This window comes from Camellia sinensis, chromosome 5, assembly GCF_055761805.1.
Source record: "Camellia sinensis isolate YWXY chromosome 5, ASM5576180v1, whole genome shotgun sequence".
NCBI classification, from domain to species: Eukaryota; Viridiplantae; Streptophyta; class Magnoliopsida; order Ericales; family Theaceae; genus Camellia; species Camellia sinensis.
The window spans coordinates 10,806,993-10,823,281 of record NC_138965.1 but is presented as its reverse complement, the minus strand read 5'-3'; the positions used below and the strand labels follow the sequence as shown (position 1 = coordinate 10,823,281).

Below are 16,289 nucleotides of genomic sequence, written 5' to 3'. Positions count from 1 at the left end.
TCAAAATAAAAGCACGACCGCAAAAACTAAAATAAATATAAAAAAAAAAGAGTAGGAAAGATAAGTGTGATTTGGTATAATTTATTACAAGTTAAAATTTAATAATCAAAAAGTAAAAATCAAAAGCACATATTTTTCAATTTTTAAATAATCAATTTTTTTCAATTTATTTAAACTATTTCTGTCTAAAAAGAAATTGTACCAAACACTCTGATATAGATTCTCAAATTAAAATAAACTATACTCACCCTATAATCTACACCAAAAACCCAAATAGTGGATCAGAATACCACTCTTCAGAAATCAAGATGTCAGTGTATGATTTGATTCTAGTTATCAAAATAAGTGAATTGTAGTTCCGATTCAATCTATTATTTTATAATTATGATTTTAATTTAAAATTAAATAAAATCATTTAATTGTTTGAAAAAATGATAGCATACTAACGTTTTAAGTGTCTTTTTTTTTGGAATAAGTTAGTGAATAATATTTTATAAACATGTTAACAAATGATGGCAGGTTTTACCCTATTTCCAATCCGAACCAAACCAAACCACATTTCACTAGTTTGATTTCAAGATTTTTATAGTTGGCATTGGTCCAAATTGTATATAGGAAGTGACTTGATCCTTGATTTCCTCTTAAATTAAACGATACTACAGTAAGGATCAATGTATTCAAAACCTATTTAATTCTAAAACACGAGAATTTTGATACACGATTTGGTTAGAAATGTATTAGGAAAGAGGATCAGTGTTAAATAGATGATGATTGTGTGAGGAAGGGGGTGAGGGCCGGGTAACGCCCCAGCTTATCCAGCTAAAGCCAAAGAGATAGTAATTCAAAGAACATATATGCCACAGAAACTGAAGGTATTCCATCAGGTTTGAGCTCTCACCATTTAAAATGTCACAGCTTACAAAAGGTCATGAATGTTTATAGCTCAGTCCTATGAGGTCATGCAAACCCAACCCCTTTCGAGTGACACAAACTATGTAGTTGGGTTACAAATTAACATACCAGCGATTGGTTTCCCCACTCTAATGCATGACCAAAGAGAAGTGGCTTTTACCCCAAAATTATAGAATATATATAGAGTAGTGATACATAACTCTAATATGAGTACTAATAAGGGAGAAGAGAGAGAGAGAGAGAGAGAGAGAGGGGGAGGGAAAAATGTTTGGAAGCTCTAGGGGGTGAGCCACACCCAATGATGTAATGTTTTGGCCTTAATTTTTTTTTTTTTTTTTAAAACTTTCCACATCATTAGAACTCAAATAGAACTCTAAAATTAAGGGGATGTATCATTGCTGCAGAGAGAGGAGTGTGGGCTCCCATATCACATGGGCACTCTCCCCATCATTAAAGCTCCTATTAGAGCTCTCAAATTAGAACTCCTAAACATTGTTGAATACATATAATCATCACTTAAAGAAGTAAAAACCTGTAATAAAGGCTGATAAATTATTCAAATCTTTAAACTAGGATCAGTAGTTTACAACTTCCATTAGTAACCATGACAATCCAAACCACATCACAAATGAATCCCTAGCAAGATTTGCACATATATATTAAATGGAAGTTTCATCTGGATGCAGGTTCAGACACAAATCCACAAAAATCCACAAATCCAGGTTCTTGAAATGCATTCAATTTAAGAGGAAATCAAGGATCAAGTCATTATCGATCGACACAGGCAATAAAACTTAATTCCAGGTTCAGGCACAAATCCTCAAAAATTAAATGCATCTCATGAGCTATACACAAAAATCTAATCATTATCGATCAACACTGGCAATAAATTCATTACACTGCAAATTAAGGAAAGATCCACATATCATCTCTCCCACACAACAAACATATGTAGAATCGCAGAGACAACAAACGAGCATGCCACCAATACAACAGATGACTAACATGCTTTAAAAGAACAGAGTTAAATGCTGGGTAATATAATCCTCAAGTACCTTAGTCAGGTAAAGCAGTTCCTCTCTCAAGATTATTCTTGATCTCCAGTGTATATTTACCAAAGGCTCGCTCAATCTTCTTATTGAAATGCTCATTACGGTCATTGATTGAGTCAATATCTTTCTCATCATGGAACCTCCTCCTCCTGCTGAATGACTTGCGCTTCTCGTCTCTATCCTTCAGCTCCTTCACCATCCTTTCAACCTTGTCATCTGAAACTTTTGGTGCCTGTCAAATACAAGTATACTTGTGAGTTTTGCTCAAGTTTCCCTGGATCCAGAAAGACGTATTTCCTCAATGAAAATGCTTACCTTGCCATATTGGAGGCTTGAAGCTTCTCTATAGAATTCTGGATCAGCTTCTTTCATTTTATTGTACTCTTCAATGTCAACATCGATGTTCTTCGTCCGTTTCTTGTATGCATTGTATAATGATTTCTGATTAAAAACTGTTGAAGAAAGACACCTTATATCAGTTTTACCATCAGACTATACCTTCCGTCGTGTCATTTCTGAAACCCTGAATATCAATTCATAGGCATATAATCATAAAATCTGAGAAGCATGGACGTGTCGTGTCTAACACCAACTCAGACACCAACATGACACGACACTCACTGAACATTTCCCAACACTTAAGACACACATGAAACACATTACAAATGTGAATAAAATAACTTAGAATCCGCAAAATCAATGTAATTTATACATATTCTCCTTTAGATTTTAAAAATTATCTTTTACTTAAATATTCATATATATAACATAATAATTATTTATCCTCACACATTGCAAAATTATATATTTTGCATGTGTCCCCGCACGTCCTGTCCTATATTTTTTGAAAATTTTCATGCCGGAGTATCCATGTCATATCCATGTTCATGCTTCTTAGCATAAAATGGTATTAGAAAGGAGGGGCACAAAATGACAAAGATAAAAGAAAGAGTGTATGCACACAAGCAAATAAAACCAGAAGGAGGGGGGGGAAGAAGTAAATAAAGCTTATCTTTATAATGAAGAATATAAAAAATTGATTTCAATAACATACATATTTTCCAGCAGTCCAAGCACATTATATGGGAAAGCTCTGGAATTATGCATGTGCATAAGAGTGCAGATATACAATAATTGGCTGTGTTATATAATATGCCAACAATTCAACACCATATGCTGTTATTTGACTGTGTAACAACAAATATTGTTGCATTTTGTATGCCCAATAGAAAAGTTCTCTTCAAAAGGTTATGGTTCACCATAGCGGTTGCACAAGTAGATGATGTGTTAATCAAAGCTCATGTAGTTCTGGGATGAAGAATATTCTTTCCCAGATGCAAACAGATAGGATATAGCATTCAAAAACTACACACACATGCACATAAATATTCAAGTTAGTGAATCAAGCACGCCTCATAAAGTAAAATATTTAGTTTAATAAACAAAATGACCTAATCATACCATCCCAACCAAATGGAGCAGGCTCTTTTTCCCATTTCTTATACTTTGTCTCTGCCATCTCTTCGGTATCTAGCATATATGCCTTGGTCATATCCAAACCATTTGCATCCAGAAGCTTGCCAATTTTTTTCTTCCTTTCCTCAATCCACTTTTCTTTAGAAACACCCCTTGACTCTGGTGGAGCTTCCATTCGTTTCTTCTCCGTCACCATGGCAGTTTGATTAGCTTTTCTTGCCTCATTCTACATGCAGAGAGCCATAAGCCCCACTAGGGATTAGAAAATGGAAAGGAAAAGATAGACGCAAATAATGTTACAAATGAGATAGAAATTAGTTTAATGGCCATACAAATTTTTTTTTTGATAAATTAATGGCCATACAACTTAGCTTTTGCCATCAAAACTTGGATAGATTAAGACAATTCTGTTTCAACTATTTGATTCACCCTTACCATCTTTAGCCTTAACTCGAACAATTTTTTCTGCCTCCCTGTGAGTTTTGTGAAGTCAACCTCCAAATTCTCCTCAACAAGATTGTCACTGTCCCCATGCGGATGATCTTCAAGGTCATCTATTTCATCATGCACATCTTCAGCCTGATTAGGAACAGCAACTGAACTGGGCTGAACATTGCCACCAATAGCTTGAATTACTCCTGACAGTGTAAAAAATAAGTCAGGTAATTCAATGAAAAATTACAACAAAGATATGGGCAACTAAATGACAGATTAAGGTGGGGGGATTAAATCCCAATGTATTCGTAACACATCAGATGGCATCCAAATTTTGCTACCCATATTTGGTCACTGTAGAAATATAGCACGGAACAGGATATTTAAAAACTATTAGAAAGGGCTACTGTGGCAGCTGGAGGGTCTGGAACAGTAGCAATTTTTGGATATATAGGGTATATTGGTATTAATTTGAAGGCCAAATAGACGTGGAAAATGTGGTCAATTGGCTAGAGCTTTGGGGCTAAAAGGGCATATTGTTTGGGGCCTCTGAACAGTATCCAAGAATACTGTTCTGTGAAATTGAAGAAGAGGAAGAAAAAATAGAAGGGAACGACACAAGGAATGATACTAGAGCTTTTTATGAATTACACCATAAGGTAAGGCTATCCAACTCCGCTGCAAAGTAGGATCACATTGCAGACTTCTAGGCTGTAAGATTTCTCTTAATATACTAAGGCTATGACTCATCGTATCAATTATAGTATTGTAAACCTAACAAAGACCACATATAAGACTCAAACAACTTTACTTGACTCATAATACAACTCATGGGTAACCCATACAAGCCTTGTCCAGAAAATCTGAAAAATACTGAAATAACCCTCTCTTAAAACCTAAAGACACAAAGCAGCCCAAACCTGTAAAACATACAAGCTCAAATTAACGATAAATTTCATTATACAATGCCCTTATCAAGCTCCCCCTAAATTTCCAAGGTTGCGTTTGGTTGTGTTTTGTAAATGTGATTTGAGAGTATGAGTTGTATTTTGAGTTTGTGTGTTGTAGAATTATGATTTGAGTGTAGAAAATTTGTTTGGTAAAGAGTTTTGAAAATAGTTTTGGAAAAGAGGTTTGATTTGAGTGGGGAATTGTTGATGTGATATTTGATATGTGATACAAAAATTTACAACTCCTAACTAAACATACAACTCAAAATTATTTTAAAGCACATTAAAAATTTAAAAAAAATTCAGAAAATATTTTTCCCAATTATATAAATCAATTGCAAAAGAAACAAAAAAAAAAAAAAAAATTCTGTACAACAGAGGACATCCGGGTGGATGTCCCCAAGGACGTCCGGGTGGTAGTCCCCACGGACGACTGGGCGGTCTTCCCCTGGCCAAAAAAAATACAAGAAACGCGCAGAATGGACAGAGCTTTCGACAGAGTTTTGGAAAATTAATTCCAAAACTCTTACCAAACATGGAGCTGAAACTAGCATGTAGAATCACATTTCAAAAGCATAACCAAACACAGCCCAAATTTTCCTCATTTCTGCTTTGCATTGTCTACATCACATTAAATACTCTTCACATATATTTTCTTTCAAAATCAAAATGTGCTTTGTCATTATAACAACAAGGCGCTGCCCATCTACAAAGGAATCATACAAGTGCAAACCCAATGGACACTCTCGTCTCCAAGTTATGATCATGAAAGCAGCCTTTCAAGTAGCCAAATATATCTCATATATCACTACTTGTAGCACTTTGGGGAAAAAACCATAACGCAGTTCACCTGGAGGGCATTAATAGAAATTATGTTGATGCCGCTCATAGTAAAAGATAAAGCTATATCACTATTGCAGCTTTGAGGTGAAATATAAGTACTTGAAATTGGGGCATAAATAGCAGTAAGGTTTTTTCTATTATGGATTTTAGTTGAAATTTCACAAGTTGCATCTTTGCAACATAGCAAGAAAGATACTTTATATTATTATCTATCAATCTCCTCCTAATCCTATGTAAATATTTCCAAATTAGTTTAACATAATTAAACTAAGAAAAATCATGTTGAAGACGGAAGCAAAATAAGGCTGAAGACAAGAGAAACAAAAGCGCTAGTTATTAGCTTGCATTACAAACAGCAAAGAAAAAAGTTAACATTAATTCAGAGAAGTGCATCAATTGACCAAACCATGAGAAGCCAGCCTTGATAGCATGTCCCCCTCCAATGGACCAAACCCACCTCTATGACCATCTAGAGAAAAATTGATAAAAAAATTAGACAGAGCCACTCCAGAGCATTAACTCTTCCACTAAATTAGTTGCCAAGTTCAGAAACGAAGTATGCAAACCTTAAGAATGCATTAGCTTGGTTAGTATCATACAAGAAAGCCTACAATAGCTTGGTGAGTATCACAAAAGAAAGCCTTCCCCCAACAACTAGAGCTAACTTGTAAAGATCCAAGTTTTCATTTGGTATTATCCACATAATATCAGTCAAAATTCATGATTGTGTTGGAGGCTACTAAATTAACCCAGTGTTGTGCACAAAGTACTTGTCAATGACCCATGTTGATTTTTCATGGGAGAAAATTAAAGGAAGTTGTGACTCAATATGCCACATTGACATGAAAGGGGCTTATAATTTTTTTTTTTTTTTTTTTTTTTTGGGGGGGGGGGGGGGGGGGGGGGGGGTAGGAAAGTAAGGGTCTTATAATTGTCTTTAAAAGTTTCTTTATGTTTTTGGACAAGTATGGTAGCTACCAATCTTTATTGCTTAGATAATGGCTCTATGAGTGTATTGTTTTCCCAACAAGGAGGAGGTCACAGTCACTAGTGCGTTAGTGCTGAATTCAGTTAAGGGAACCTAGAATGACTTCTTTTTTTGAGTAATACTGTAGAGAGTTATCTTTCCCTCAGCCAACACCAGAAACTGTGAAACACCTAAACCTAAATAAAACAGAGATCACAGACTGTTGAGTATGGGTTAAGATAAAGAAGGTGGGTGCATATAAATTATAATACAGATAGAAAGAGTTATTCATCTCCACAGTACATGCAATATGAAATCACTTTGAACAAATAAATGACAGAACATAAAACTTTGATAAATATTATATATATCAAATAGAGTTATGTAGCTTTGAATTCTATTGCTTGGAAAATTGCTTCAAGGAATCCAACAAACAAAAAACCACACACACACGCATAAAAGAAAATAGAAAAAATAAAAAATAAGCTTACCTTGATCATTTTTATCCATCTGTGCCTTTGTTTCAGCAATTATTCTAAAGCAATAATCACTACATTCATGATAAGGGTTTGATGCATTTCTGCAATCAGGGTGCACTCTTCCTTCTTCAGTCATATTCGATGCCCCTATACTGCTTTGATTGCCTGAAGAAAGTAACTCAAATATGAGCATATGCTTAGACTGTGATTTGAACTCCTTAGTCAAGTCTTCCACTTGTTCAATTGATTATTTTTTAGAAAATAATTGAAAATGTTCATATGTACTTATAAGCTCCAAACAGCACAAGCACTTGCTTGCTAATCTGATATAAATCATTTATTTTTATTTTTTGTTCTTTTGTACAAGTATATATGCAAACAAAAATCAATTGAAAAAAAGCATTGTACTTCAAATTCAATGATAGAATTACTAGAATCAATCTGAAATTTACTCAAGTTAAAAGCCATAATCTATATCTCTACATATTTATATGCATTCTATAAAACATGTCTCTGGAGATGTAAAACATTTAGGACACAATTACCCTTCTAAAATAAATAATGATAACAGTAGCGTCCATAGCAATGAAAGAATGCTACAAATGAAGATTAAATGCACCTAATAACAATTATTATCAATTCAACTAATCCTAATGACAAATTTTTATCAAATTTTGAATTTATGATGATGCATTATCATGACAGTAACAATTCAATCCCATCCCAAATCATTAACTCCAGAAAGTCTTTAAATTTTGTCTAGACATGCCCATTTTTTGTTTCGTTAAAACAATATCACACGGAAGCTTACAAGTATCTAAAGGTCAGTTTCTCAAGATCTATGATTTATTTCAAGTGATGTTTTAGAATACCATCCATTATATAAATTAAAGAAGAAACTTGACTAAGGGTCACTCACTGGTTGAACTGTCTAATAAGAAAAAAATTAAATCCTAACATCTATGAAGCACAGTTACAGGTATGGATACTGGTAAGATACGGGATACGTCGATACAGTAAAATCTGAAAAAAAGTATGGTACAGGTATGACTTGGTACGTTTGTTACAAAATATTTATTTTTAATTTGAAGTAATATAAAAATTGATTAAAGCTCCGTTTGGGAAGATGGATTTGGGGCTTTTTTGACTATTTTAGCCACAAAAGACAAAATAGGCTATTTTAGCCACAAAAAACAAAACATCACATCCAACCCATAATTATTACACTCTTCTCTCACAAAAAAAAAGCCAAAAAGCCCTTCCCAAACCAAGCTTTTTAGCCTAGGCTAAAATAGCCAAAAAAAACCAAAAAATCAAAAAGTCAACCACTTCCCAAACGAAGCCTAAATGGTTTAATTTGTTAAAATTCAACCTAAAATTAACATTTTATGCCAAAAGTAAAAGTATAAACCAAAATTAAGGCATCGTTTGGGAACCCTCCTTTTCAGCCAAAAAGCCAAAAAGTTACTCCCTCCGTCCCAAAATAATGGTCCCTTTTGGGGAATCCAACTTTTTTTGGTAGTACAATTATTGTATTTGAAAAAAGTTAATTTTCCAAAATTATCCTTTTGATAGTACATTTTTTGGGAATATCAATGTCATAATTGTACTTTTTATATTGTTTATTAATTTAAAAGAAGGGCAAAATAGGAAATTTACATTATTTTTGTACTTGATTTTTGAAGAGGGACTAATATTTTGGGACAATGAAAAATGGAATAAGGGACTAATATTTTGGGGCGGAGGGAGTACTAAATTAGCCAAAAGCCAACAACCCATGCCAAAAAGTCAAAAATTCTCTTTTCTCTCTACTTTTTGCACATCTTTTCGTAAAAAGCCAAAAAGTCATCCCAAACATACTAGTTTTTTTTAGCTCATATTTTAGCTAAATAGCCAAAAAGTTACTAAATTAGCCTGTTCCCAAACGAGGCCTAAATGCTAAGAAGCACGGACACTTCTAAGAAGATGCCGTATCCGTGTCGGGTACGTGTCGGACACCGACACTCTTTGGACACTCTCAGGACACGTGTCCGACACTCTTCAAAACGTGTCCTATTGTTTAAAGACTTGGACACTCTTTAGACACTTGAAGGACACACGTGTCAATCGTTTAAACACACGTGTCTAACGATTAGACATACGTAAAACTAATTATAAGTTTGAACAAAATAACTTAAGATACAATAATAAAATAAAAACCATATAAATTTATAAGAATTAGTGTCATATTGCATTTTTTATTATCTTTGAATGATATATTCATATATATATAACATATAATAAATATATAAAATTATATATTTCATGCGTGTCCTCCTCGTGTCGTGTCCTGCATTTTTTGAAAATTAACGTGTCGGCGTGTCCGTGTCGTACTCGTGTCGTGTCACGTGTCCGTGTCCATGCTTCTTAGCCTAAATGTCATTATATTAAATAACTTAGAAACGATAGCTTAATTCTAAAATCATACTAAGCATAAAACTAAAAAATAAAAAAGAAGCTAGTGAAAAGGAATTTTATCTCTCTAATAGAAGAAAATATTATTTCGACTGAGGTACAGTACGGCTTGAGTATATATACTAATACGTCTACTATCTCAAAAATTAAGAAGAAAAAATTTGAATACTGTTTTATGTATCAGGTGCATACAGTATACAGAAACACCATACGAAATGTATACGGTGGTATGGGTACGATGTGTTTGTCAAAATAACCATGCTTCATAACCTAACATCATAAGCTTACAACCATATCATGAATATAATTATAAAAAATTATATAAATAAAACATAACCAAGAGTTTTTTTTTGTTTGTTTTTTTAATCCCTGCTTGCTTTCTTTCCTTTCCTTAAAACTTATCTTTGATCAGCCCACTAAAGTTCTTAAATTGTTCATAAATAACCAAAAAAGAAACAAAAAAGTACAAGATCCATAAAAAAAAACAGAACAAGCACATCTCCGGATACTTAAATTTGTTCATAAATAACCAAACTAGTTTCTCCTCCAGTATTTCTCAAGCTACAAATCACAAGGAAGCAACAAAGGCTAATTCTTAAACATAACAAATTTTACTAAACCTAAACCCATCCCGCAAATTGAAGAGAGAGAGAGAGAGAGTGAGAGAGAAACCTGGAGAAGGAAGAAGGAAGAGTGAAGAGTTATTCCGAAATCAGAAGTTCATGATCTTCAAATAAGTGAGAAGACGATTGAACGCCAATCCCAACCCTAGCAGGAAACACCACCGATTTCCATACATAAAGTAGTCCAGTTCAATCCGGAAATGTTACGCCGCTAATACTACTACTGCCACTGGGTCCCGCCGAACTCCGGTTCAATAAATTTTTTTTTTGACGGTCCAAAAAGTTTACCGGCCAAATTTTCAAACCGAAACGGTTCAAGGAGATTTTTCTTTTCGTGATCCAAAGGTCCCGTTTCTTTTCAGAGGTAGAATAAAAAGGATTCATAGTGAAAGGATTGTTGGTGAAGAGATTGATAGTGAGGAAATTAAATAAAATTATATTTATTTTGATGATAGTTGTTAAAGCAACTCCAACCACACTCTTTATTTTTCACTAGCTAAAGTATAAAAAAAGCACACTCTTTATTTTACCTAATTAGTTTAACTATTGTGTGTTCCAACCATACTCTTTATTTTAAAGAGTCATTCAAACTAACTTAACCAATTTTCAGAATAAAAAATGCTATATATATACTGTATTTTTCATAAAATGCCACATAAGCACCAAATGCTAATATGGTTGTCAATGTGACATTTGCGATAATATTTTTAAAAATAATATTTTTTAATATTAGTTTTAAAAATATTATAAAAATTAATTTTTAACTAATATTTAATTTTTTTTTTTTTTTTTTTTTTTTTTTTTAACTCCGCCGGGGTTGTTAACAACTCCGCCGGTCCCAAGCCCGGGTTAAGGAGGAGGGTTGTGTGTTAGGTAGCCGACAGCCAACACGTAAAAAAAGCCGCTCGGATCCCTTATGAAAATGAATCCTACTTTGAATCGTTTAAATGCTAGGTCGTTCCCCTCAAGTGACGCGTTGCGCCTGCCTCCGGGTGTTTCGAAAAGTGAGCAAGGGGCGCCGCATCGACGCCTGGGTGCGGTGAAAAATGGGCAAAGGTTTCCGCGTTTATCTGGACGAGCGCGGGTAAAGAAGCTAGTCCAAGACTATAGGTTTAGGATAGCCACTTGGAACATAGGAACCTTAACTGGTAAGACGATGGAATTGGTAGATGTTATGATTAGGAGGAGAGTTAGTATAGCTTGCATACAAGAAACTAAGTGGACGGGAGAGAAAGCTAGGGAAATTGAGGATACTGGTTTTAAACTTTATTATAGTGGTAAGGATAGACGCAGGAATGGGGTAGGAATCATAATTGCCAAGGGTCTTGTGGAAAGTGTGGTGGCGGTCATTAGGAAAGGAGATAGGATTATGCTAGTTAAATTAGTTATTGGAGGGAATATAGTGAACATTATTAGCGCTTATGCCCCTCAAGTAGGGTTAGATGATCAGACTAAGAGGGATTTTTGGGAGCACATGGATGAGATCTTACAGGAGATACCCATAGGAGAGAACCTGGTTATAGGTGGAGATTTTAATGGCCATGTGGGCATAGATAAAGTAGGTTATGAAATGGTGCATGGTGGATACGGTTTTGGTGACAAAAATGAGGCTGGAGAGAGAATCTTAGATTTTGCGTTGGCTTCTAACCTGGTGGTGGCCAATACTATGTATAAGAAGAGGGAGGAGCATTTGATAACCTTTAAGAGTGGATTAGTTAAGAGCCAAATAGATTATTTCTTAGTGAGAAAAGTAGACTGCCTAAAATGCAATGATTGTAAGGTGATTCCTGGAGAGAGTCTGGTCTCTCAACATAGGATTTTGATACTAGATTTATGTTTTAGAGGGCAATACCAAGCTAGGAAGGATGGTGGGCGTCGTAGGACGAGATGGTGGGACTTAAAAGGGGATAAACTAGAAATATTTAAGAATCGAATGGATAAGGAAGGTACTTGGGATTTAGAAGGTGATGCTAACACTATGTGGAATTCGATGGCCAATTGTATGAGGAGAATCTCAAGGGAAGTGCTTGGAGAGTCGAAAGGAACGGGACCCAGCTCTAGGGAAACTTGGTGGTGGAGGGAAGAGGTCCAAGCGGTAGTTAAGGCAAAAAAAGAGTGCTTTAAAAAGTGGCAGAAGGATAGAACTGAGGAAAACCTTAAGAGCTATAGATTGGCTAATAAGGAGGTCAAGAAAGTAGTGAGAGAGATTAAGTTGAAAGTTTATGATGACCTATACACTAGACTAGATAGTAAGGAGGGAGAGAAGAGGGTATACCAACTTGCTAAGATACGGGAGAGGAAAACAAGAGATTTTAATCAAGTAAAGTGCATCAAGAGTGAGGATTCTAAGGTATTGGTGAAGGACGATGAGATTAAGGAAAGATGGAAGAATTATTTTGAGAAACTGTTAAATGAGGAACATGGAAGTACGACAATAGGGGAAGAAATAATCAGTAATACGATAAACCAAGACTATAGGTTCTATCGCAGGATTAGAAATTTTGAAGTGGAGATTGCACTTAAGAAGATGAAATCAAATAAGGCTTTAGGACCTGATGATATCCCTATTGAAGCTTGGAAGTGTTTGGGTAAAAAGGGAGTTGCTTGGTTGACTAGGTTGTTTAGCAAAATTTTGTTGACTAGGAACATGCCAGATGAGTGGAGGAAGAGTATTTTAGTACCAATCTATAAGAATAAAGGTGATGTCCAGAATTGTAACAACTATAGAGGAATTAAGCTAATGTGTCATATAATGAAAGTGTGGGAGAGGGTGATGGAACATCGATTGCGAGACATAACAGAGGTGTCAGAGAATCAATTTGGGTTTATGCCTGGTAGGTCAACAATGGAAGCGATCTATCTTTTGAGGAGAGTAATAGAAAAGTATAAAGAAAAGAAAAGAGACATTCATATGGTGTTTATCGACCTTGAGAAAGCATATGACAGAGTGCCCCGAGATATAATATGGTGGGCGTTAGAGAAGAAAGGGGTGACAAAAGGCTACATTGACGTGATTAGGGACATGTATGAAGGGGTGGTGACCACTATTAGATCGCCAGCTGGAGAAACAAATGAATTTCCTATCACTGTAGGGTTACACCAAGGATCTACCTTAAGTCCTTATCTTTTTGCTTTAGTTATGGACGAGTTGACGATAAATATTCAGGATGACGTGCCATGGTGTATGCTTTTTGCAGACGATATTGTGTTAGTGGATGAGACTAGAGAAGGAGTTAACACAAAGTTGGAGATCTGGAGAAAAGCTCTTGAATCTAAAGGGTTTCGAATAAGCAGAACTAAGACAGAGTACATGGAGTGTAAATTTAGTAACAGTAACAATGAAAGCAGAGGAGAAGTGAAGATTGAGAACCAAGAACTGCCTAAGAGTGAACATTTTCGTTATTTAGGGTCGATTATCACAACAGCGGGAGAGATTGATGCAGATGTGGCCCATAGGATTAAGGCGGGATGGTGTAAGTGGAGAAGTGCGTCTGGGGTATTGTGCGATAAACGAATACCCACTAGACTAAAAGGTAAGTTTTATAGAACGGCTATTAGACCAGCTATGTTGTATGGGACGGAGTGTTGGGCAACTAAGAAACAACATGTAGATAAGATGAGTGTGGCTGAGATGAGGATGCTAAGGTGGATGTGTGGTAAGACTAGACAGGACAGGATTAGGAATGAGTGTATTCGGGAATGGGTAGGAGTAGCACCGATAGAAGATAAGTTGAGAGAGAATCGTTTGAGATGGTTTGGTCATATTCAACGGAGACCAACAGAGGCAGTAGTGAAGAGATGCGATGCTGTAACGGTAGATAGAAGTGTTAGGGGACGGGGTAGGCCTAGATTAACGTTGACTAGCGTTATAAATAGAGATATGAATCTACTTAATTTGACTAATGAAATGACCTTTGATAGGGCCGCGTGGAGAAGAAGGATTCATGTAGCCGACCCCATTTGATGGGACTTAAGGCTTCGTTTGGTTTGGTTTGGTTATTTAATTTTTTTTTTTAATTTATAAAATGTATGGTTTGTGAAATTAATATAGACCAATTCAGCTGATACACCAATTTCTAATTGCTTTATGCAAAATAAAATAATATTGTTTCATAAGAGAATAATTTTCCTGCATTTGAGAACCATGCAGAAACAAAACCAAATCACTACACAGATATGCAAGAGTCAAAGCCCTAATTATTCAAATTTCATTCACTACACATATTATGTCATTAAAAGCACGGCAACATCATGCAAAGTTACAAAATTGAAGGTGTTGTAGACCTACTTGATGATAATCTAATAATATAACAATCTTTACAAGGGGGTATAACCAATAAGATCAAAGTTCAGAATCATTACTCTCTTACCAGGATACAGAGAGTATCCTTGTTGTAAAGAAAGAAGAGAAGGATATTTGATTAGAGCAAGAAACTACTCAAATCATATGTTTCGGAGGTGCACCGTAACATGCTTAAAGTAAAACCAAAGGTAATATTAGGGCGATTATTTTCCACCACTTTGATAGAGAGAAACCTATTTTGCACATACAGAGGGAGTGAGAGTGAGGCATTGTCCATATTCTTTCCCTGCATTTTAATGATCTCCATATTTGCTATTCCTAGTCATCAAGGATTGCAGTTTTCATTCTGTCCTCGAATGGAAATTTTGACAAGTAATTATTGAGTCGGATGCTGAAGTGATTATCAAGAATATCAAGAACAGGTCAATGCTTAAACTGTATTGGGGCTGCACATTCGTGTGCTGGCTGAGCCCTTATTCTCCAACAGTTCAATGTGTCGTCCAACCTTCCCTACTAGGGCATTGCTCTCTCTGATTTGGAGGCCAAAAAACTATGCAGAGATTTGCATAGGACTGGCTATATTCTCCACGGTTATCAAGGACACATCAAAAACTAACATTGATCATTAAAAGTAAAACACACCAATTAGGACAGACTCTTCAATTAGAGATAACAATTGTCTAACTATCTATTACACACTCCCCACCAAACTAAACATCATCTATATTGAAGGAAATAGGGTAACACCACCTCAAAATTTCACAGAAATTAAACTCAAAACTCAATTAAAACACAAAAGCATAACCTGCAAATCAAAGAACTAGATAAAAGTAAAACAAACCCAATTTGATCTTTCCCAAAACCCATCAAATTGGCGTCTTACGATAATTGAATGTAGAAAAAAAATAAGATTTCAACCAATTAAAATCAGCAATATTTTCACATACATGAATCTAAACAACTGTAGCAACAGCATACAAGACTACCAATCTTAGATACATACATGTGAAAAACAAAGAAAATAACATACAGATAATAGACGAACAAGAATGGATGGGGGGTTCGAAGATAGGTTTGGGAAGGGGCTTTCGCAAAGATGGGTAAAAATGGGGTTCATAGAAGGGGAACTAAAAATCAAAAGGGAAACAAGGATTCACAGATAGGGGTTTGCAGATATGGGAGGGGAAGAGTTGAGAGAGAGAGAGAGAGAGAGAGAGAGAGAGAGGGTTTATGAGTTGCATAGAAGGGGAAGACGAAGAGATAGAAGGATCCATACCTTGAGGAAGATGTCAGATGGAGGGAGTTGCAGACGACGCTGAAGGCGAAGATCGATTTCGCGCTGAAGTAGAGGATCGATTTCGCGGGAGAGACTTCACTGCAGAGTTTGGAGAGCCTTCAATCACTCTCCAATTGTAGCCAGCGCAGAAAGGATGAGGAAAAATAGGAAGCCCTTTAACTAGCCCATTGGTGTAAGAATATTACGATAATATTAGTTAAAATAGCTAACAGGATCCATATGCTTTTTTTGTTAGAGTTGACGAGAATTGTTAAATTATTTTTATATAAAATAATAAAAAAAAAAATTAAATATTAATATTCAAAAAAAAATGCTTAATATATAAAAAATAAAAAAATTTCTAATCCTTTCACTATTTTTTTAATACCACCTCCACCATCTCCTCCACCTCCTCCATTTTAATTTCTTTTTCAACCTCCATCTTAATCCCCTATTCTGTCCTTATTATTTCCTAACTCTACAAACAAACACAACACTAAATAGCCCCACCTCCATCTT

General features: G+C 35.3%; 1 protein-coding gene across 2 annotated transcripts; it reads right to left on the bottom strand.

The window, feature by feature from the left end:
* Nucleotides 1-1,758: 1,758 nt before the first annotated feature.
* On the bottom strand, nt 1,759-16,010 carry LOC114258066 (uncharacterized). Of its 2 annotated transcripts, XM_028197919.2 has the most exons (7): nt 15,771-15,965; nt 7,127-7,279; nt 6,075-6,137; nt 3,876-4,078; nt 3,426-3,666; nt 2,280-2,416; nt 1,759-2,196 (listed from the first exon to the last, which is right to left on the bottom strand). In XM_028197919.2, the coding sequence occupies exons 2-7, from the start codon at nt 7,248-7,250 to the stop codon at nt 1,969-1,971; spliced, it is 996 nt and encodes a 331-aa protein (XP_028053720.2). In that variant the 5' UTR covers nt 7,251-7,279; nt 15,771-15,965; the 3' UTR covers nt 1,759-1,968. The 2 variants fall into 2 exon arrangements, with proteins under 2 accessions (XP_028053720.2, XP_028053721.2); XM_028197920.2 differs by lacking the exon at nt 6,075-6,137 and having other exon boundaries at nt 15,771-16,010.
* Nucleotides 16,011-16,289: the final 279 nt, after the last annotated feature.